This window comes from Trichoderma reesei, assembly GCF_000167675.1.
Source record: "Trichoderma reesei QM6a unplaced genomic scaffold TRIREscaffold_26, whole genome shotgun sequence".
Classification (NCBI taxonomy): Eukaryota; Fungi; Ascomycota; class Sordariomycetes; order Hypocreales; family Hypocreaceae; genus Trichoderma; species Trichoderma reesei.
This window is the reverse complement of record NW_006711173.1, coordinates 178377-200335: the sequence shown is the minus strand read 5'-3', so window position 1 is coordinate 200335 and position 21959 is coordinate 178377. Positions and strand designations below refer to the sequence as shown.

The window sequence follows — 21959 nt, the reverse complement described above, 5'->3', positions numbered from 1 at the left end:
TGACATTCATCAAATCGTGTATCGGTAGTGAGGGCTGTCATCTCCCAGCTCCTTCAGCTCATCATCCTCCAGTCCCTGATGCTCCTCGCTCAGCTCGCCAGCATCGCGGCTCTTGTTCGCTCTCCAAAACCAGAACCAGAGGAAGCCGTAAATGGCAGTGCCCACGCCGACCATGCTGAGAGAAACGGCATGCCCGCGGATGAAACGTGGTTTATCAGGGGCAGGGCTAGACGAACAATACAGTCAGCCAATAAAGCAATGGCTACCAAGGCCGAAGGAGAACTTACTATATAAAGGCGGACATGATTCCAGACATGTTGCCAAAGGTGAGCTGCAGACCTGTAGCAGTCGTCCTCTTGCCATATCGAGGGGTGTTGTTGGGTAACTGTTTGGACATGTCAGACTGCCGCTTCAAATATCATGAAAAAAACGCAGAAGATGAAGCTTACCCAGGCGATTGGAAGCCCGACAACGACATATAGCCCACCCGCAACGAGGAAGCACCCAAAGTAATGTACCCCAGGTGACGAATCGGATAGCAAGACGGCATATCCAACAACACTGATGAGGCCAAAGATGACGCAAAACACTCCTCTCATCTGCAGCCGATCAGAGAGCACGGCAATGCTCATGTATGCCACTGCCCCCAGGAAGTAGCACGGGATCGTGAGCAGCTGGACTTGAGCAACACTCCATTCGCCAAGAGCATCGATAATTGTGGGCAAAAAGGTGGAAAATCCTGCAGAGTGAAGAAAGAAAAGCGCATAATAGATTAGTTTCTTGAACCCCTCTGTCATAGTTCCCAAGGCAAAGGCACCTACCGTAGAGCATGGTATCAACGCCAAACTGCGCGATAGAAAACGCCCAGACCTTCCAGTCCGCAAAGGCCCTCATCATGTCGTGCCGACTAAACTCACGGCTTGAGGCCGTGTTCCCATAGTCCCGCTTGTGCCTCTCCTCCATCAGCAGCTTCTCTTCTTCGGTGAGAAAATACGCCGACGAGCCATCATTCGGCAGCGCAAACAAGGTAACAACACCAAGCAACACGCTCGGCATACCCTCAATAATGAGGATCCACCGCCAGCCCTTCATTCCGCACACACCGTCCATGTGTCCAATGCCGTAGGCCAGTAGCCCTCCCAAAGCGCCCGCGATCGCAGCGCTGACGAAAAGATAGCCTATCCGCAGGGCAAGTTCATGCTTGGTGTAGAAGAAGGTAAGATAGACGCTCAGGCCCGGGAACAGGCCAGCCTCAACGATTCCCAAGAGCAGGCGACAGGCGATGAGCGCGCCGTACGACTCGACGAGTCCGGTGAGGGTCGCAATGATGCCCCAGGCTGTGACTATGAAGGCTATCCACCGCCGGGGAGTAAAGAGCTTGAGGACAAGGTTTGACGGCACCTCGAAGATGAGGTAGGTGACGAAGAGGATGGAGACGGCGACCTGAAACTGCTCGGATGAGAGGTTGAGGTCTTCCTCGAGGCCGTATAATCGAGCATTTCCAATGTTGACTCTATAGGGTGTCAGTCAGCCACTTCCTCTTCTCCTCTCACAATCGAGCCCAAGACAAGGCAGCCGACGGAGAAAGAAGAAAGCCTCACCTGTCGAGGAAACTAAACAGATACAACGCCATGACCAGCGGAATGATGTAGAGATCCAGCTTTCGCAGCAACTTCTTTTCATCGGCGCCTTGAAGCAGCGTCTCGACATCTGATTCCACAGCGGCAGGGTCCTGGATTTGTGTCCTCTTGTCGTCCTCACTGGGGACAAACCCCGTGGCTGTGTCTGTTGTCGCCATTTTCGAGTGGTTCCCTTTTGCCAGTGCTGCTCTCAACTGCGCTTCAACTTGACGCCGAAGCAACTGAACTCGACAACTCGCCGTCTCTCCCACCAGAAGCACAGGAACCTTGGTTACAGCCTCTGAGAAGGAAAAGGCGCGCGAGGCTCTCCTCTTATCTCAGTCCCGGTCCTCTCGTTCGGCCACTCGCACGGGCCGATTTGTCTCAGAAAGAAGAGCCGTCAACTCAGTTCGACATGGTATATGACAAACAATCACAATGTCTCAGATATGTTAGTGGTGTACCCGGAAACTGTTCCGTGGATAAAGCAACTTGAAAAGAAACTCCGAGAAACACGAAGAGAGGATTTCGAGGCTCGAGGCAAAAGCCAACGGTGACACAAGCAAAAGAGTCACGGATATACATATGACACTATCGAGGGGGAAGGAAAAAAATATGCTACCAAAATGCATTGAAGAGTGGCGTGGTCCGTCCAATGGCAAATCAGCTAGCGTGCCCGGATATCGGACCCTTGAAAAGAGAATCTTGAGATCAAATAGGTACAAACTCGGACTCGATCAAAGGGAAATTACCAAAGGTTAGGCAGGTACCTAGGTAGGTAATGATTAGATTGATAACAGGCCTCTCTTTCCTCGGCTCTTTCCCTGGCTATTTCCCTAGTATAACGATGTGGGTGAGATACGCCTTTGCTCTTGCCGCGCTTCAGGTTTTTTTCCCCCTGTAGCTACCCGTTGATAGGCTTATCAATCGAGACGTGGGACTCGTTTCATCGTCCCTTCCTATTGTGATATTATGACGGAATGTCCTCTGCCCAGATAGTCAATCACCCACCGGCAGTTCCTTCTGCTGCTCGTTCCACAGATCTCGTCATGAGCGAGCACGTGTAACCAAATAGCACAATGTGGCAGGCATCTTGCCCCTTTTTCAACGGCTTGTACAACCAGGAACCTACATCTGTAGTATCGGGTATTTCGGAGAAAAGCCTCTTGAACAGAAGAATCGAAACGGTCCATTATTAAAGGTACATAAAGCGGCTACGCAAGACAGCGCAAAACGAAAAACAAAACAGGCATCCATGTGCTCTCCAGTCATCGTTACATGTGTCCGGTAACATCTTCAAGGTTCCTCCCCAGCGTCGTCATTGTGCACATGGCCTCTCCTCTAGCGTCAGATATCGTACGTCACATCAAATCAGAAATATCGTCCCTCCTCCAAGTTGCGTCCAGGATTGTTAGAAAAATCGCCAAGCCGCTCTCTCCTATTCATTAAAGCCCACTTCAAGGTGAGCACGCCGGGGTATAGACAAGTATATACAAAAGACACATGCCTTGTATGTTCCCGTCGCAGCCGTAGATGTGAAGTCTCTCCCAACGACTATACCAAGTAGTTGGTGGTTGGGGTGGATGCCATCTCTTCTGCCGGTCCTACGTAGCCTCAACACTCCAACGACGAATTGCCCACATCTCGCTCTCCTTTATCGGTAGTTTTGCGTGGGCATTTCGTAGACGGGGCCGCTCTGGTGGCTCATGACAGCGTGGCCGTCAATCTCAGCGGCGTTGGGATCGTGCCATTTCGCAGCGTTTGGGTTGTCGTTGGGCAGCTCGGCAGCGTCGGCATGATGAGGAGTAACCAGATTGGCCCTCTCGAACGAGGCAGGGCTGACGGTCTGGGCCATGGTGGTGGTCGGACTGGGAGAGGTGTAGGCCGAGCCGTATGGCTCTGGCTTAGCATATCCAGCACGTCCATCTCCGAGAGCGGTTCCACGGTAGCCTTCGCGGGCGACGGGAGCGCGACCTGGGGCCAAGAAAGCGGCTGCCGAGGGGGTGTGAGAGGACATGGGAGGCTGGCTACCGCTGCTTCCACCATTGAGGCCGCTGCCGCCGCCGCCGCCAGCACCGCCAACGGGGACCTCAGAAGCGCCAACGAGGTCGTCGTGCTCAGGTCGGGGGCCGCGGTTGCGACGCCTCAGGATGAGGAAGAGGAGGGCTCCAAGGATGAGAAGACCGCCGACACCGACACCGACACCGATGCCAGCCTTGGCTCCCGTAGACAAGCCGGAGCTGGACGAATGGCTGCCGTTGCTATCCGGAACACCCGTACCAGAGTCAGAGGCCTGAGGAGGCAGCGTGGTGGTCTCTTCGACACCGGTGGTGACGACGGTGGACGTGACAGTCAAGTGGCTGGTCGAAGTAATGGTCGTGCTCGCGCCGACCTGGTCGGTCGTCGTGACGGTGCTAGTAATGGTAGTGCGAGAAGTAGCCGTGTTCTTGACCGTCCGGGTAGTCGTCTCGACAACAGTCGAGCCACCACCGCCTCCAACGGTGACCGTTACGACCTCGGTGAAGATGGCGCGCGCCTCCAGGTCGCGCAAGGCCAGAGACCGGGCCAGATAGTCGGCATCGGGGGCACCGGTAGGAGCGGCAGCGACTCCAGTCCTAGGCGCAATCTCGCCAGCGCGCTTCTGGGCGGCCGGGCTGTCGGTGGGCGTCGCGAAGACGGTGGTGGTGTCGTAGACGACCTTGGTGGCTGTCTCGCCGCCGCTGCTAGTAACAGTGGTGGTGACAAAGACGGTGGCTGTCACGACAACCGTGGTGCCGCTCGTCGCCGTCAGAGTGCGGGTGCTGGTGACGGTCTTGCCGCCCGCGCCCGTGACGGTCTCGGTCTCGAAGACGGTGGTGTCGCTGTCGGCCGGGCTGGTGCTGCTGCTGGACGAGGACGAGGACGTCGAGCTCGGGGGCGGCGTGGTCTGAGGAGGCGGCGCAGAGGTCGACGAGTCGTCAGCTCCGGCGGTCGGGGCGGGAGCCGTGGAGGAATCTGGGCCGGCGTTGTCCTGTCGGACGACGACAGATGCCTGGGCGGCCCCAAGCAGCGCGCCGAGGACGAGAGCCACCGGCAGGCGCATCGTGAAGGGGGCGGATAGATGGAGAGTCGGCCAAAGCTATGAGTCGCTAGAGAGGAGATGCCATGCAATACCTGATAGTAGACGAAATCCTGCGGGTTGCTGGGACAAAGGAAAAAAAAAACGAGGCCGCAAAACGAGGTCGACGGCGAGTGTAGGTGAGTGAAACAAGCGAGTGGAAGGGGTCGGATAGGGTGGAAGTGCAGGTAGCAGGTTCAAGGGCCCTGGGCGCTCTTGACAGAAAAAAGAGGGTGCCAGAGACCCGACAGCTCACAAAGGGCAGGACCCGATTGTTTGGACGGGGCCAAGGTTTTGGTGGCAGCAGATCAATCCCGTCTGGTGGCTCACGCGGACTCCGGAGAAGCCACGCATGTCCGGGCGGTATCAGGTACCGCCACCCGCAGCAGTTTGAGTGCCTGGGGGCTTTGGGGGCCCAGCCCGCGGGGTAGCGGTACCTGTAGCGGTGCGTGTACCGGCAACCTGCTGCAGCATGCCAGTGGCCGGGCGCAGCACTCAAGTGAGGTGCGCTACAGGCGGGTTGCTACTCGTACAGGCTCGCCGCCCACTAAACTGAAGCTCGCTAGAGGTCCGTCTGGAGCCCTTTAGGTTGAGGCCGCCAGAAAGCACGGGCTATTGACTGAGCACCTTATGGGGAGACATTGCAAGAGATTTTCAGATACAGCCACGGGCAGCCAAATACAGGAAACCTCGTGACGCCACAGCAAAGGCTTCTAATAGGTACTCGTATTTCTCACAATCAGTGAAGCAGCGCAAGCCAAGCTTGCAGCACTTTTTGCGCTGCCCAAGCAGAAGCAGGAAAGAGAGAGAGACAGAGAGAGAGAGAGAGAGAGAGAGAGAGAGCAACTCTGTTGGGCTAGTCCGGGATTGCTCTTGCCCGCGGGACCTCAGGAGACAAGAGTGGACTAGACGCAAGACGCTTTGCCCTTGTTGGGCTTAGCGCTCTCAAGTGGCGATGCCAGGGGGGACCCCAGAATACGAACAAGGGACAAAAAGTGGGAGAGCGTCTTTTTTTTGTGTGTGTTTTTTCTGCGATACGGCGAGAGAGCGAGAGAAAATGGTCAAAGAGGAAAGTGTGAATGGATAAAAGAGGCCGAGAATGAGTGGAGGGGAATTTCAAAGCAGGGCCCACAGTCCCTTCTTGCAGTCTGCAGACACCGGACAGAGGAAGGAGCCAAGTCGAGTCGATGAGTGCATACGAGCTGATGCAGGCACAGCATGTCCAAAGTGTCTCATCAGCATGTACTGCTACGTAACGGATCGGTCTGATGCTACCTAAGGTACCTTACCTCAGACCTGGCAGTCCCGGTATCAGTCTGTGGTCATCGCTCTGTCTCAACACACTAATAAATACGTCTCTTAGCACAGTCCGAGGCACCTCAGGGCGACGATGCCCTCTGCTTCTCGTGCTCCATCCCAGATCAATAAGGTACTCCGACTGTACCCGTCTCTCCCAAGTGATCAGCAAGTACCGGTACATATCCGATCATCCGTCTCTCCTTGTTCGCTCTTTTGATGCCCCAGAATGCGTAAGCTGGAACCTTCAGACGAGTCGTTATGCGAAATGACGTGCCAAGCTCTGGCTCTGCACTAACACCATTCGCACCATCAAAAGCTAGCCATTCGTTAGTCGTCCCTCGGTCTAAACCATTGAATTGAATGGACGAGATTGCACCTTGGCACGAATCTGTTCGTAAACATTCAAAGTCCAACAAAGTCTCATGATCTCACAATTTTTTCTATACAGCAGGACTCAAAGCAACAACAAAGGCCTGACATCCAACAGCTGCATGCCAGCAGCAGCAATGTCTCAGTTCAATTCCACCCAATCCGTCGTCATCCATTCCTCCTCCGCAAAACATCCCAAAATAACATCATGAGAGCCACAGACCAGACGGGCAAAGCCACCAAAACAGATCAGCGGCACTGCTGCAGGGCAACTACTCTTCCATCTGACCAACCGGCGCCGCTCGAGAAATTGCGCCTGTTGAGCCACGAGGCTGGTGGCGGGCTAATGATGATGATGCTGGCTGAGCTGAGAATTCTATTCCTTCCAATCCTCCCTTGGCCTCCAGGCTCTGTTACTAGGCATCTCTGAGGCGGGTAATAACCAATCTGCCGATGCCAATATATCTGTATGCGTGCACGTCCGAGTTCCAAGTCGGTATGACGGAGCTATCAGACACTTGCCTTCTTCTTGGTAGGTTAGTTCTATGCTTGTATTGTACGAATCATCACGACAATAACTCTGGGGACAAAAAAGGATCAATGAAAACTGCTGCTGATGGATGGTGAGATCTTGTCCCCGTGATGACCCGCGATGACGGATCGGGTTGCCCGAGGTTCTCGTTGAAACCCGGCTACCCATCCATCCACCCTCGGAACAGTCGATAATATTCCCCTAGACTTCCAATAGGGAGCTAGAGATATAGCAAATCACATGTGAGAAAGCTTAACTTTCATGATACCTTGCCCACCTCAAGGGCGTAATACCCTGCATTTGGTAATGGGCACCATATCTTGACACCCATCACACATGCGTGTATCTGGCGCTTGAAGTATCAAGATTCGCTCCCCGCCAATAATCGAGATCGCAATCTCAATTCAAAGTCTAAACAACTCCATACTTACTCCAGTCACAATGCGGGACGAATCATCATCACTAGAAATTCCTTGTATAAATCATCCTTCATCGACATGCAACACTCACAAGCCCATTTCCTTTGCATCCCTGTCCTGTCTCTGCTCCTCATCAACTTGGCCACTTGCCACACAGCTACCAGCAAGCACATGCGTCCAGCGCAAACGACCTCATCGTAATATTATCGCTTCTTCCAGCTGCAGGGGAGCCTTCTTCCACTCGACCACCGCGGAGGAGCCCTAGTATCATGATAGGGGTAGGCTCAACAAAAGTACAAGCAAGATGGTGATCAAAAAGGCAAGGAGAGGTAATGCTGCGGCGTGTGAAAATATCGATTCATTTTCGCGCTGAGGTGAGAAAACAAGGAGACAAAGAATGAAGATAGAGAGAGAGAGAAAAAAAAAGGAAAACAACATGCCAGGCCGTCCAAACAAGCAAAAGATCGTATACACACTCCCTGTTCTTTTCCCCCTTCTCTCCCCCCCCCCCCCCCCTCTAAAAGTTTTCTTTGCCCCAGACAAACGAAAAGCTAAAGAAAGAAGCATCAATTAGTCAAACCGGATCAGAAAAGGAATATATATATATATATGTGTGTGTGTGTGTGTGTGTATCGTGTCAACTTACTCAGGATCCGTATACTTGTTGCAGTACACATGCAGCGAACTGCCCAGCCCCTTTGGTCCGCAAAAGAAGACACCCGCCTCGCAGGGCGTGTGCAGCTTGCGGATGCCGCGGAAGATCATGTCCCAGTTGGGGCGGCCAAAGTTGGTCGGGCTCCGGAGGCCCGTGATGGCGTCCTTGTCGGCGTTTGCGTCGTTGATCATGATGTTGGTGGCATCGTCGGCCTTGATCTTGGCCGTCAGGTACGTGTGGATCTCGATGCGGTTGTCCACGTCCTGCGCCTCGACGGCCAGCAGCAGCGAGCGGAACCACTCAAAGGAGCCAAAGTCGCGGCAGATCCAGAAGAAGTAGACCTTGCGCAGCCGCGTCTTCTGCTGCGGGTAGTTCATGCGGTACCAGATGGACTTGAGGATCGAGGCAAAAGGGGTGACGCCGATGCCCGCGCCGACCAGGACGGCCACCTCGTACTTGAAGACGTCCTCGGAGGCGGAGCCAAAGGGCCCGTCGACGTAGACGCGCGGCAGCACGCGCTTGAGGGCCGGGTCGTTTGTCTCGTCGCCCGACACGCCGACGACCTTGCTGAAGCCGCCCTTCTTGTCCCACTCGCAGCCCAGCATCGTCGACACGGCCATGGTGAAGTCGCCCTGGCAGCGCATGTGGATGGAGATGTAGTCCTCCTCGGGGGCGCTCGTCAGCGTAAAGGGGTGGTACTGCCACAGCGACACCGCCGGGCAGCAGAAGAAGATGTACTGGCCGGCCCGCGTCTTGGTGTTCTCCTTCTTGATCTGGATCTCGCACACGTTGCTCGGGTGCTGGATCACCTTGGAGATGTACGTCTTGTGCCGGCCGCGGATCTCGCGCGCGATGCGCTCCGCCAGGTAGATGAAGCCGCCGTACATCCAGTACTGCCAGAAGACGCCAATGGCCGCGGGGCCGACGCTGGTGCAGAAGGGCGCGACGTCGGGCTGGATCATGCAGAAGGCGCCGTGGATGGCCCAGAAGAGGAAGAAGACGATGAACATGTGGTGCGTGTACCAGAAGCGCTCGTAGTTGGCCCGCCGCGGCTTCTCAATCGACGTAAACACCATGCCCATGAGCGCAATCAGCATCACGTAGCCCGTCCAGCCGGGGCCCGACGCGAAGTTGGCCAGCAGCCAGCCGTAGATGCCCAGGTTGTTCTTGACCGCCACCTGCGCAAAGTTGTTCCAGTGCGCAATCGTGTGCACCCAGGAGAAGAAGACAATGGACCAGGCCGTCGTGATGTGGAACGTGATGTTCTTGTCGAACTGGATGACGCCGTTCAGGGGCGTCTGCCGGAGCAGCGAGATGAGCGTTCGGCACACGGGCAGGAGGATGATGCCGACGTCGACGTGGAGCACCAGGGCCGCCGCTCGGGCAATGACAAAGGTGAAGCCAAAGGTGCTTCGGGACGATGCCAAGCTGTCCTTGACGCCGTAGTGGACGCAGGCAAAGGCAAAGATGAGGGCATGCGCCAGGATGAAGACGAAGACGAACCTGCTCGCAAAAATAGAAAAGGGGGGGTGGTTAGCCAACCGAGTTTCTCAGATTTATTTTCCTTTTCTCCTCTTTGAAACGAATGCTTCCCACTTTGATCAAGGTCCGAAAACGTACACTCTTCTGTATCCTTCATTGATCATCCATCGGTCAAACTTTTCTCGTGCCGTCAACTCCTGCTGCTTTTCCTGTGTCATTTCGCCCGAGAGCAACATGCGCGTCAGGGGAGTCCATCTGGACCTCTCCGACGGCCGCTCGTAGCTCTCATACTCCTCGTAGCCCATCTTGGAAGCGAGTCGGGTGGTTGTCGATCGTCGCAATAGCAGCTTGGCCGGCGCAAGGTATCTTCTCTGCTCCCTCGATGCCTTTCCGTAGCACGTTCGGCCGGTTCGCTATACTGTAGACAATGTATGATTATACTTCGATTTAGAAGCGCAAGGCAGAGTCGTCGGTTCAGATCCCGCTGAACGAGCAGCAGCCTGTGGAATGGGGGGTTAAGGACGAATGAGTGGACGAAGAGAAAGAAGAGAAACGAAAGAGATATCCCGAGATCTATGCCACACATCGAAAATGTCAGCAACAAGAGCGTCGAAGAGCAGACCTTGACGACCACGATCGAAGCATTTCTGATATCAAGGATCAAAACACTGTGGGAATAGGACAACCATACCAGAAGACTACACTTCGACCTGCTTTGCGATCAACGCAACCCACGGGAATATCCAAGCAACACAAAAGAGGAACAAAACTAGAGACAAAAGGAGAATTAAAAGAGCTTCCCGAGCCAAGTAGGAGAAATGGCAGGATGCGACAAGGGGAGAATATTATTACTTCCAACCGCCAAACTAAAGAAGAAACAAGGGAAAAGAGAAAAGAGGGAAAAGGAATTAGACGATAGTCATGCCGCTGCTTCGACAGCTAATACCTGCTAACAAGTACATAGAGTTAGTAATGAAGAAGAAGCAGAGGGAAAAAAGCACGGCCGGGGATTCGCTGCCGCGTCCGTGTTACAGGATGCGGAAACTCGTCCATGCAGCGAAGCCAGAAAAACTGGCGAACCACACGATCGAGTCGGCTCCCGGTCCCTCGTCGCGGCCAATCAGCGGCCGTTCTGGCAACGTCTCGAAACAGACCATTGACGGGCTGGTTTGATGCCAAGGGCGCCTTGTCGCTTCGGTTCGCAGTTTCTCTTCGGTCGCGAGAGGCTTGAGAGGATTCCGAGTCTCTAGCTGTCTAAGTCTCAACATGGTATCTTGATGAAAGTATCATTCTCAGAGGATCTTATTCTCTCGGGAGTAGGGTCTCTGTTTGCTCTGTCCATCTACCATTGTCATGGACCGTTCAGCATCTTTGTCTGCAGACCGGACATGGCCCTGGAGATGCTAACCAACACAAGGCTAGACGGAGATTTTTCCCATATGAACACGGAGGTGCTAGACCAGGGCCACTTTCTCCACCGGCCCCAAGCGAGAAAACAATGAACCCCCTTCGTCTTCCCAGCGGCAGTCGATTTGTCGAATGTGGCAAGCAGTCCAGTATCAGGAGAAGGATCACGACAAGTTGCTCCTCAGAGGAAGCACGTTGGGAACAAATCAAATCCGAGAGTCTCTACACGCAAGAAACTCCTCACTTGTTGCAACAACAGCCCAAGAGCAGTAGATTTCCAAACTACCGCTTACCACAATAGAAGAATGACGAAGCTCATGAGGCAAAGCAAAGAAGCAAAGAAGACGCGCCAGCATCCAAGTTTCACCTCCATCGCAAACATGTGGAAAATCGTTCGATTTCTTCGTCCCTTGCCGTTTTACTTCTCTCATCCCACACCCCCCGCATCGCATGAATGGCCCCTTCTATTAGTACATACTACCTCTATTGCTCTCTATCATCAGCATTGGCTCACTTAGCCAGAGAGAGAGATAGTAGAGAGAGAAAAGGAGGCTGAGCCACAAGGCTACATGAAACAAGATGCGACAAAAGGTGTGACGGCTTCCTGACCCTTGGCGCTTCCCGCTTCGCCGCCCGAGCCGGACTTGTCCGCTTCTTCTCTGCCGACACTGTTTGTTTCGTTATCTTTGTTTGCAACCAGCTTCATCGTCGTCTTGCAAAAGTCGAGTATCAATACCCTTTATAGTGATATCTGCTGGTAGCAACGTACATATCAAGATCAATTTCCCTTCTTGTAGAACCATTATTCCTTTCCACCGCTTTTATGGGCACGCTAATCGTGGATTCTCCTGTGCAAGAATCTTTGGCTTGCCCATATCATTACCTCGGTGTAACCCGGCAGTTTGCAACCAAGGACATCAAGTCAACGCCTCTTACCTTCCTTTAAACGACTTTACAATGAGCGTTTCTTCGTTATCCATCATGAATTAGCGCCGGGACTGTTGCATTTGCCACCTTTTAGGTTATACCACTCCCTTACTGCGTAATAACTGCCTTGTCCCAGACAGACGTAATCCTTGCTTTTCTCTAGATTATTCTACCAAGTTGCCCAATGACATTCTTGTGACAAGTCGAGGAGCATTCATACCTAATAAGCTACGAGACTCTCTAACAGTTGTTGGCCGGCATCGTCTGTCGTTACTTTCTCGCCCCAATCTAAGCTTTACGTCAAGACGGACTCTTGAGGATTTGAGCAATCTTCTTCAACCCCATCAATACTACAGCTACTTGACCGGTCGAGAGAAGATGACGTCCAAGGCTGGTTTATCCGATAATTATCTGGTAGGCATATATATGGAGTCCTACGCCCCGTACGCTCAAGCATTTCTACGCAACGAGATACACGTCATGGATGCTCTTTCTTGTAGTCGTCACAAGCGATGCCCTTCCTTTCACTCGTCACCAGTAATACCCTTCCTTCTGCTCGTTCCAGGTGATGCCTTTCGTCTACTCGTCACAAGTGCCAAAAGTCATTCACAGCAAACATCACAAATGCTACAAGCGCGAATCTGCGTGGAACTTGGAAATTGCCATTCACATCCCTCACATCACCTGCCAGTAAAACAATCTCGGAGACGCATAAAATCAGTTGCCTGTTTGTTGGATGCAGAGTATAACGTCGTTGTGCAAGCCCAAAGTCAAGTCCAGCCGCATAAGCCCTTGAATAGCGGATATATCTGTCTAGTCTGCCACCTTGTCCGCCGGCCATGCGTCTCACCTCCAGCATCATAGCGCGGTACATGTGAAAGAAGATGATGATGGAACAGCACAAGATGTTTGCAGAACTGCCCATGCTCGAAATCTCATCCCCTCTCAGCCCCGGCCATGGCGCGTGGAAGCTCGTCAAACATGCCGCACCGTCATTGCGTGATAGAGGACGTCAAACACCCAGCGCCTTCAAACCCCCAAAAAGAAAACCGGTTGGTATAGCCTAGACGGCGTACTTGCGGGTCCACTCCCGAGCAGTCGCCTCGTACCGGGGTCGATCGGTCTTGTACACGTGCGCGATCTCGGGCACAAGAGGATCATCGGGGTTCGGGTCCGTCAGCATGGAGCAGATAGAGAGGAGGACTATGTGTGTCGTGTCAGTTTGCTCGCTCGTTTTGATATTGCCGTGCTGCGGGTGGAGGGTTACCTTTGGAGATGGTCAGAGCAGGGCTCCACTGGTCTCGAAGAATATCGAGACAAATGCTACCATTACTATTGATATTAGGGTGGTAGATTCTAGTAGAGAAGTTGACCTTCGGAGGCTTGAATGGGTAGTCCGTGGGGAACTGGATCTTCAGGAAGAAGACGCCTCCTGAGTAAGGTGAATCACCCTGCGCGCGTTGTTAGTTTCTCCCATCTCATCAAAAGGAGCGTTGTTGGATGGTGTGCCAGCCAACTAGGTGTCAAGGTGAACTCACGGGTCCCATGATGGTAGCCTGCCAGTGAAACTGCAAAGCGGGTTAGTATTCTATTGCTTTTGTCTTCCGTGTATGCAGCATCGCCGTCGCCATCGCCGTCGTCTGATCGAAGAGCAGCCATCCGTCGATGGACTTGATGCCGGCGTGCAGGGAAAAGGACACTCCCAACTTACCAGATCCTCGCCAACAGGACCAGCAGAGCAGGAGGATGGCGGGTCACTAAATCGTTGTCAGCTTCTTTATACAGCAGAGAATTTGATGCTTAAAAGCAGAACAAGATGCGACTTGATGCCAGACCCTCTAGACTCGCCAGGAGCTGAGCGTCCAACCCAAAAGCCGCGGTTTGTGAGACCCCCGCTCAGCAAACCCCACCTCACACAACGGCTCTGGGCTGCAGACGACGACGCTGCTGATGGGCGTAGCCAGAGACAGCCCCTAGCGATGATCAAGAGACGTGGCGGAGGGGAGGGTGGGAAGGCAGTATCCCGGGGAGAAGGCACAGAAGGGATGAGGGTAGAGAGTCCGTCAGAGGAGACGAGGGGGAAAGTGGAAGGAAGAGACAAGAGAGACTTACGTGCCAAGGTCCTTGAGCTCCTTGTTGATGCGCTTCAGAGCCATTGTGATGAGGGTATGTGGTATCTAAAGAGAGGTCGAGATGATCTCGGATCGTGGCTGGCAGAAAGCGGGCGTCAGTATTTTGCGTCCGGACAGGTCGGGTCACGATGCGGAGGCGGCGCCAGACTCACGGTCACGACGAGAAGGATTCAAGGCGACGCCTACGAGGACGATGGAGACGATGCAAGGCGACCGTCTGCAAGTCCAGAAGACTAGGAGGAAATGCTTTTCGTCTGCGAGCGGGAGTTGCGAGTCCCTGTGATGTTCGGATGGTGGTTTGGATTTGGTAGTATGTCCAAGTCCAAGTGGAGGGGTTGGAAAGGAAGAGAAGAGAAAGAGGCACAGTTGGGCAAAATTAGTACAGGAAGTCTTAGCAGGAGGTGCTAGGTTCCGGTTAGTATGTGTAGTAGTAATCCTCGCTGTAGCCACTGGCTGGCTACGTACAGGAGGTACATGGATGGACGGGGAGAGTGGGAGGGAAAAAAAAGAGCGGACCGTTCAGGTTGGCTCGACACACACACACACACACACACACACACAAGCCTCTTTGTGAACAGCCACTCTTTGTACCCCAGCCCGTCTTCTTGTCATCTTCTCTTCACTTCTATTTCACCTTCTGTACCTGCTAGCAAAGTACCTCTCTCCCCTTCCGTACCGTGCGTGGCCCCCCCGAGAAAGACACCGCCACTGCAAAAAGCTGTGCTTCCTCCCGGGGGGGGGGGAATGGGAATCGTGTGACCCGGACCACTAACGGGCCTGCACCGGATTTGCACGCACCCAGCGATAGCGGCGAAGGGACTTTCTGGCCCTGTGGCTCACTGGGGGCCTTGTGGCTCCCTCGTCACGGCCCAAAACTGATTTTGCCATTTGACTGGATCCATCCACGTCCTTCCCTGGCTTTCGACGGGCCGGTGCAGGCATATCGTGACTCTGATAAGCCACAAGTACATACATACCATGCACACCGCGGCAACTTTGAAAGACTACCTTGCCTTTTGCCACGAGATGCACCGTGATGGCCTGTCCAGTACATTAATAACCCCTGACAGCTGGCATTCAGGTTGCCTTTCTGTTCGTGTCAGAATGGCCGCACCAGAGATGGCTGACCTCGTGATTCCAAGCACAGCCCACAATATCTATACCTGCTGTTGCCTCACATCCAATAATACCTATTTCTAATCGATATTGCCATCGAACACTTCATTATCCAGACGACCCTGCTCCTGTATTTGATACAGACGGGGACGCAAAAAAACAAGTGACACTTGGTTCACCTTGCTGGATGCATCCGGCATCTCAAGGCACCCCGCGGCGGGGTTTTTGTTTGGCTCTCACGAGGCTTCACATGGTCACCAACAGATGATGGCCAAAAAAGACATACTCGGGTCTTGTGAGCGTTGACAGACAGGAAACACAGACTCGAAGATTGTGATGGTGTTGCCGTGGGTGACACTGGGCATCGGCAAACATCCACCTCATCATCAACACCAACCTAAGACACCAAGATTCAAGCATGTATCTCGTTTCATCACGTTCATCTTCATCATCTTTATCTACAGGGAGCATATCGTCTACACAAAAGCTTGGATGCCGGTAATTGCCCTGCCCAAAATCAAACCTAGATACAACCCCCCTCCGTTAGCAACACGTCGAGAGATGGAATGCGTGCAAAAGGGAAATTAAAGAAAGAATGAAAGACTCACTGTGAATATCGCTCTGTCCCTCGTACGTCTGCGTCACAAACAGATTGGCCACATGCCTTCCAATGTGATACTCGTCGCTCACGGCGTTGCCCCCGAAAATCTCCTGCAGCACGCGGACGTTGCGCAGCGCCGAGTCGCAGTTCTGCCGCTTGACCATGCTGATCATCTCCGGCGTCACCTTGCCCTCGTCCTTGAGCCTGCCCACCTGCACCGCCGCCAGCGTGCCGTACGCGGCGTCCGTGACGGCGTCGGCAAGCTTCTTCTGGATCAGCTGGTACCGCGCCAGGGGGTTGCCCTTGAACTGCTTGCGCTCCAGCGCGTACGTGCGCGCCCTGGCGATGGCGTCCTCGAGGGCGCCCATGACGCCCAGCGAGATGCCGTACCGCGCGCTGTTGAGGCAGCTAAAGGGCCCCTTGAGGCCCTCGACGTCGGGGAACATGTTGGCCTCGGGCACCGGCACCTCGTCCATCTGGATCATGCCCGTGATGGACGCCCGCAGCCCGTTCTTGTCCTTGATGGCGGGCGTCTGCAGCGTGCCCGGCGGGCAGTCCTTCCTCTCGACCAGGAAGCCCTTGATCTTGCCCGTCTCCTGCAGCTTGGCCCAGACCAGCAGCACGTCGGCAATGGGGCTGTTGGTGATCCACGTCTTGGCCCCGCTGAGCGAGTAGTATCCCTTCTTGGTCGGGTGCGGCTTCGCGACGCTCTCCATGCTGCCCGGGTCGCTGCCGTGGTTGGGCTCCGTCAGGCCAAAGGCGCCGATGAGCTTGCCCCTGGCCATCTCCGGGAGGAACCTCTCCTTCTGCTCCTCGGTGCCGAACTCGTAGATGCCGCCCATGACGAGCGACGACTGCACCGACATGCCCGACCGGTAGCCGCTATCGACTCGCTCGACCGCTCGCGTGATGAGGCCGCCGGCCACCGAGGACACGCCGGCGCACCCGTAGCCCTTGATGCTGGAGCCCAGCAGGCCCAGCTCGCCCATTTCCTCGAGGATCTTGGCATCGTAGTGTTCGTCGCGGTAGGCCTCTGTAAAAAGCAAGCAAGCAAGCAAGGAGACACAAGTCAGCGAGTCAAGTTGGGGCTTTGATCATGTCAGGACGAAGAGGAAGAAGCCATACGCAGGACCCTAGGCTGCAGCCGCTCCTGGCAGTACCGCTCTGCGGTTTCTGCTATGGCCAGCTCGTCCTCGGTAAACAGGTTCTTCGCATTGAGAGGATCCTCCCAGTTGAACGTGGCGTAGCTCCTCGCAGCAGCAGCCCGTCTGACTGACGCCGTGCGGGCAAAGGCCCTGAAGGACTGTCGCAGCATCTTTCAATTGCTCAGGTCCGTCGAGGTGGGAGAAGAGGATGGAGCATTGGCATGATGATGTCGAAGTCAAAAAGAGGCACGAGCTGCGTGTTATGTACTAGCAGCAGCAGCAGCAGCAGGAACAACAGCAGCCGCCATCGTCCCAGGCACGCTTCGGCTGACCGTCGGCAACTTGGAGTCGATTCAGAGACAAATCTCGGAACGTCGAATGGAGCTTCCCCAGACTTGTTCGTGCCTTGCAACCACTAGAACCGAGGCGCTAATCCGATGAAACCCGGTCCAATCGCAAATGCTCTCCAGCCTCTTGTTTCTCCTCGTTGAGCTGACCTTGAATCTCCACTAAGAAATCTCCACTGCCGCCACGGCACATGATGCGCCGCTTTAGGGGGGGCTCCAAGGGATTGCCTTAGTAGGTACTAGTAAGAACGTGATCGATTACATGCTGAAAGTGGAAGATGTTGGGAGAAAAGGATGGCATGGTGTAACGAGGAGACAATCTCAATATCAATGGGAGTTGCTGCTAGAATTATTGCCTAGCAGGTGAAGACGGGTAGGAAAGGGAGGCAGAAGATTAGCTAACAGAACTGAGAGCCATCTCCAACTCGTAGAAGTCAAGGCACGGAAATGGTACTGTTTACTTCGATGCCGTCAAAGCTATACTCTACTCTTACATGTAATCATACTAAGCTGTCTTCACAATCAGCATCCATAATCGTAACATGTCTGTATCCCCCCTATCAGTCCAAGGCTCGACCATCTTTCCATAAGCAGACTTCTCCCCCCTCTTCCCTCCCTCCACCGCGACTCAACCTGTCCAGCTCAACCGTGGCCAACATGATTCCCGCCGCAACCAACGGGCTTGCCGTCTTGGCTCCCGCGGCAGGACTCTGGTGAGGACTCACGATATCAGAGGGGCTGTGTCTCTCCAGTGATCCCCGCGCTCTTCGTCTTCGCTCTCTCCCGTCTTGGAATCTCGGAATGTCGAGCTCTCCAGCCGTCAAGCCTCGAAACGTTTTGGGGGATTCCCACGGACGGCGGCGACGGAACCGGACGGCCATGCGTTCGCGAAAACTAGGTGGTGTTGTAGGCTGAGAGCGAGAACAGCGACGTTGCCAACCTCCCATTTGGCGTGCATTGCCCTGTGTTCAATACCTGTAGTCAGCTTCTGCGGCTACTATAAGCTATTGAAGAGTGCAAAACAGAGTGCCGTTTACCCAACGTTGCCCTGCAGGATGGTTCAAGTCCGGACACGATATTATGCAGTCATGGACAAGGGCAGCCGAGCCATCCTGGCTGGGTGGCCACAACTGCGAAGCTTGAAGAGAATCTGACCTCGGCAGTCCTCGATCTCCGGAGAAGAGCTTGCCGCTCGGTGACGGGCTCACATCGTCTTGGCTACCAACTGATAGGGCTTGATTCGGCAAAGGATATAGCTGACTGGATGATGGAGCCGGCGACTCAGGGGATTCGATCGAGTTGTTATTCATCTTCGAGGGGTATGATGAGGGTTGATTGGTCAGGTCGGTAGGTATCATATACAAATAAGAAACAGGCGATCATGGATAGCTGCCCTTGAGCAGACTCGATTTGATGTTGAGCTGTACTAGGTAACGTGGTTAGTCAGTCGAAAGTCAGTAGGATTATTCAGGGTTCAGGAAACGATTGAGGCCACGTGCAACTCCCGCGAGGCAGCCACTCACTTGAAGCTCGTGCCTTCTTAAGCTGTTCTTTACAAAGCGGAAAGTACCTAGGTATCTTGATGCCGAAGACTTTCATCTTGATCCTTAGCAGTGGCTTCGAAGCAAGTATCACCTGTAGAGACCTGTCAAATGAACTGCCTCTGCCGTTGATCAACATGTCAATGCAAAACGGCCGCGCCAGTTGGCATACAGCGTTGCTGCCTCTTGTTGCTGCACAGGATTCAACGCATATCGAGACACCAGATTTGCTACGGCCGTCACTTGCAGCCCAACGTTGAACGGCAGGAACGGTTGGTCCATCAATTGTTTGGACTCTGAAAGGATGGCCATTGATAGACTTTCCTGTCTTTTAGGATCATCATCGACAGTGCAAGCCGATGCGAGCTCTCCCACGCTCCTGAGCAGTCGAATCATGCGCGTCTGATCGGCGAGTTGGTTCTGACGGGGGGACTTGTATCCCTCTTGTCCTTGGCGTGAACTCTCATCGAGTGTTTGCCTTCTGATAGGCCCAGTGTCCGACAAATCTTCTGTTTTATGTTGGTCATCATGGAGGAGTAGACCGTCAATGACACAGTCAAATTCGGTTTTGCCGCGGCGTTGAAAGGGTATCTCCCTCCAGGATCGCGACCCAAGGAACGTCATTTTGCGGGTAGACAGTGTCACGTAGGACTGTCAAGATCGTGAGCTTATATACTGCCATCCGGGTCTTCAGCAAACTACACAGGACTCACCATGAAGAAGCGCAACTGCCAGAAGATTTCGAAGAAAGGCGACTCCTGGCAGCCCGCGGGCGTAACATGTTCCAAAAGGCTCAACGCTCCATAAGCGTGTGGGAACCAGGAATCGATAGCAAGAGGAGCCATCATCTCAAACTCCAGAAGCGCCATTGACATAAGGAGGTCGTTAAGAATGGAAGCAAGAAGCTGGCGCCTCTGCGTTATGGCGAACTGGTGAAGCTGAGCCCGGTGACGCTCCAAGCCTCGGGAGTAGTATTGATACGCTTCTGCTCTCAACTTCGAATCACGCTCAGAAAGAGCCCTGAAAGCCACTGTTATGGCCTGGAGCGGTAGCAGTAATTTGGAGTAAACATCTGACGGAAGCGCAAGCTGGGGAACTGATAAGAACCATGGGTGAGGCGTCCATGGAGATAGATGATGGGATCCGATCTCAACAGCGAGGCGAGAGATGACTCCGTGCACGCCACCGCCAATATCCGGCAGCATGTCAGGTGTTTGTGTCTGCAACATCTTGGCCTCCCATTTATTCGTGCGTTTCAGCCCCATAGAAGGGGAGCTTGTTGCTTCATCAATTCGAAGGTGGCAAGCAAGCTGCTGGTGCCGTTGGGGGACTTTGCGAGTTGTTAGCATGGAGACACATGCGCCCCATCATTGTGGTTGACCTGCCATTGACACTATGGATGAATATCAGTCCTTGAGTAGATCCGGGACACTTTTTCCTCAATTTCGTGCATTGAGTGCAGTCTGGTAGTTTGTTGTCACACTAGAATCCAGTTCAGTCATTTATTGCTTTCCGTCTGTCTCTTCATCAGGCTTGGGTGGTTTTCTTGCCTTTATTTTTCGTCTTCGACACGTCTGGCAAGCATGAACTCGCTGGGAGCCCGGCTTCATCGTTCTTCGAGTAGGAATGAGGTTTGTCTTCACTCGTGAGCGGGAGACAAGATCCATCGACATTGACATGCGAGTGGTGGAGAAGAGTCGCGATGCATGGCCAAGCGCTTTTCTGACCTTGGGATCTCGAATAAGAGGATGAGTAAGCGATATGATCTCGAAGGCCGTGCATGTATGACTTCACGTGGGCATAGAAAAGTAATGCTGGACTCGGTTTGTATGCGCATGTAGTATTCTAATCGCAACTCTCTCTCCGGAGGCCCTTTGGCTGAAGCAGGTAGATTGGGAATTTAGTGACTTTCTGGTGGCCTAACAATGACTTGGTCTCCGGTTCATATATATGCAATAGCTGCCAGCACCAGCGTTCCGCCGTATGAGGGAAGTTCGTCCAAATTCGCGACACTTTTCTAGCCTGTATCTGATGCTCTTGAAGCAGTTGTAGGTACTCTAGCATCGAATCCTAGAATGTGAGAGATTCGAAATCTGTGGCATGTCTAGACGTTTCAACAATACTCAATATTTCACCTTGTCCCTCAGTCTCAACGATTCAAGCTGCTGTACTTGCATATCTTCCCCTTATAACCCACCCCGGAGGCAGCGGAATGTCTATTGCGATGCTCAACCGGCCAAGGGAAGAATATGTTCCCCTTAGTCCCATCGCCTCATTTTTGTGTGGGGCGAAAAGGGGCATGGCGAAGGCGAAGGCGAAGGCGAGCAGCGAGCGAAGAAGCGAAGAAGCGAAGAATCTGCCAGCTCCGCCTAGGAGTACCGAACAGCGTTGATAAAGTACAACTGCAGCTGCAGCATGTTGGATGTCACGCCAAAGCTGAACTATGAATGATCAGATGGTGGGCAGCATCCAGTGCTTGCGTGTCTAAGGTGGTCAGCCAACTCAGAAGGGACCCATGGGGAGGGCAACAGAACCGAGGAGCATTTCGGCTCCTCAAGACCTCCTCCTATACAGTATCAAACTAGCTGGGCCAGGATAGACCCCATATGAGTCGCCAAGCATCGTCGGGAATGTCGTGCTGGAACTTCTCGTGAGAAGCACCAAAAGTCGTACACTTGCTTCTCTGAGAATCCGTCGATGGAGCGTACAACTTTGTCGGCCCCTCGCCTACTAGAGGTCTGCCTTTTTCTTTTCACAGTTCCGGACAATATCCCTTATGTGAGCCAGCAAGAAAGGTCCTCTGTAATCTGGACGGTGACTCGATTGGAGCCAGCCCTCCAGAAGACAACTCGAGAGGAGAGCAAGCGTGTTGTGCGATGCTTTGGCGGTGTAGTCGACTGTCTTTGACTCGAGCCGCATATATTAAAAATCAGAGGTCTCTGCAATCAGTGTCGACGGCGTGCTGGTTGCAACTTTCTCAGCGTCAGGGATCTTGGTGATGGCGGTTCTGCTGGATCTTTCCTGAGGCGGTTCCTGAGGAGGTAGTCTTTATTGAGGAGGCGGGTTTTGGCATTGGTAGCCATCGTGAAGCGGATGGTCCAGGAAATAGTCAGCTTCGGGCTGAGGAGACAGTTGTCAACTGCTTGTTGCTCTGATTTGGAGAAGAAGAATGGACCAAGAAGAAGGTAAGGTATGGAATTGTTCATGTTATCAATCACTGGCTGATGACATCAAATGGGGATCGGGCAGCAGCTCGGGAGTCTAGCCAGAT

General features: G+C 53.7%; 6 protein-coding genes across 6 annotated transcripts; all 6 read right to left on the bottom strand.

Annotated features, from left to right (window-relative positions):
* Positions 1–9: 9 nt before the first annotated feature.
* On the bottom strand, positions 10–1798 carry TRIREDRAFT_68869 (uncharacterized protein; the record flags this gene model as incomplete). The annotated part of the gene is made up of 5 exons (XM_006968793.1): positions 10–226; positions 288–385; positions 450–739; positions 909–1513; positions 1602–1798. 5 exons carry the CDS (start codon positions 1796–1798, stop codon positions 10–12), a joined length of 1407 nt encoding a protein of 468 aa, XP_006968855.1.
* A 989-nt stretch (positions 1799–2787) lies between these two features.
* Positions 2788–4785, bottom strand: TRIREDRAFT_123776 (uncharacterized protein). The gene has a single exon (XM_006968792.1). It carries the CDS (start codon positions 4699–4701, stop codon positions 3274–3276), a length of 1428 nt encoding a protein of 475 aa, XP_006968854.1. The 5' UTR covers positions 4702–4785; the 3' UTR covers positions 2788–3273.
* A 3067-nt stretch (positions 4786–7852) lies between these two features.
* TRIREDRAFT_81646 (uncharacterized protein) lies at positions 7853–10279 on the bottom strand (the record flags this gene model as incomplete). Its single annotated transcript, XM_006968791.1, has 4 exons — positions 10164–10279; positions 9611–10045; positions 7982–9493; positions 7853–7886 (listed from the first exon to the last, which is right to left on the bottom strand). The coding sequence occupies exons 2-4, from the start codon at positions 9775–9777 to the stop codon at positions 7853–7855; spliced, it is 1713 nt and encodes a 570-aa protein (XP_006968853.1). The 5' UTR covers positions 9778–10045; positions 10164–10279.
* A 2169-nt stretch (positions 10280–12448) lies between these two features.
* TRIREDRAFT_123773 (uncharacterized protein) lies at positions 12449–14314 on the bottom strand. The gene is made up of 6 exons (XM_006968790.1): positions 14091–14314; positions 13919–14016; positions 13518–13563; positions 13345–13374; positions 13074–13257; positions 12449–13009 (listed from the first exon to the last, which is right to left on the bottom strand). The coding sequence occupies exons 2-6, from the start codon at positions 13960–13962 to the stop codon at positions 12870–12872; spliced, it is 444 nt and encodes a 147-aa protein (XP_006968852.1). The 5' UTR covers positions 13963–14016; positions 14091–14314; the 3' UTR covers positions 12449–12869.
* A 1216-nt stretch (positions 14315–15530) lies between these two features.
* On the bottom strand, positions 15531–17090 carry TRIREDRAFT_123771 (Glutaryl-CoA dehydrogenase; the record flags this gene model as incomplete). Its single annotated transcript, XM_006968789.1, has 3 exons — positions 16781–17090; positions 15663–16688; positions 15531–15577 (listed from the first exon to the last, which is right to left on the bottom strand). The coding sequence occupies exons 1-3, from the start codon at positions 16968–16970 to the stop codon at positions 15531–15533; spliced, it is 1263 nt and encodes a 420-aa protein (XP_006968851.1). The 5' UTR covers positions 16971–17090.
* Positions 17091–18526: 1436 nt separating this feature from the next.
* On the bottom strand, positions 18527–20037 carry TRIREDRAFT_111374 (uncharacterized protein; the record flags this gene model as incomplete). Its single annotated transcript, XM_006968788.1, has 4 exons — positions 18527–18573; positions 18671–18792; positions 18861–19339; positions 19402–20037. 4 exons carry the CDS (start codon positions 20035–20037, stop codon positions 18527–18529), a joined length of 1284 nt encoding a protein of 427 aa, XP_006968850.1.
* Positions 20038–21959: the final 1922 nt, after the last annotated feature.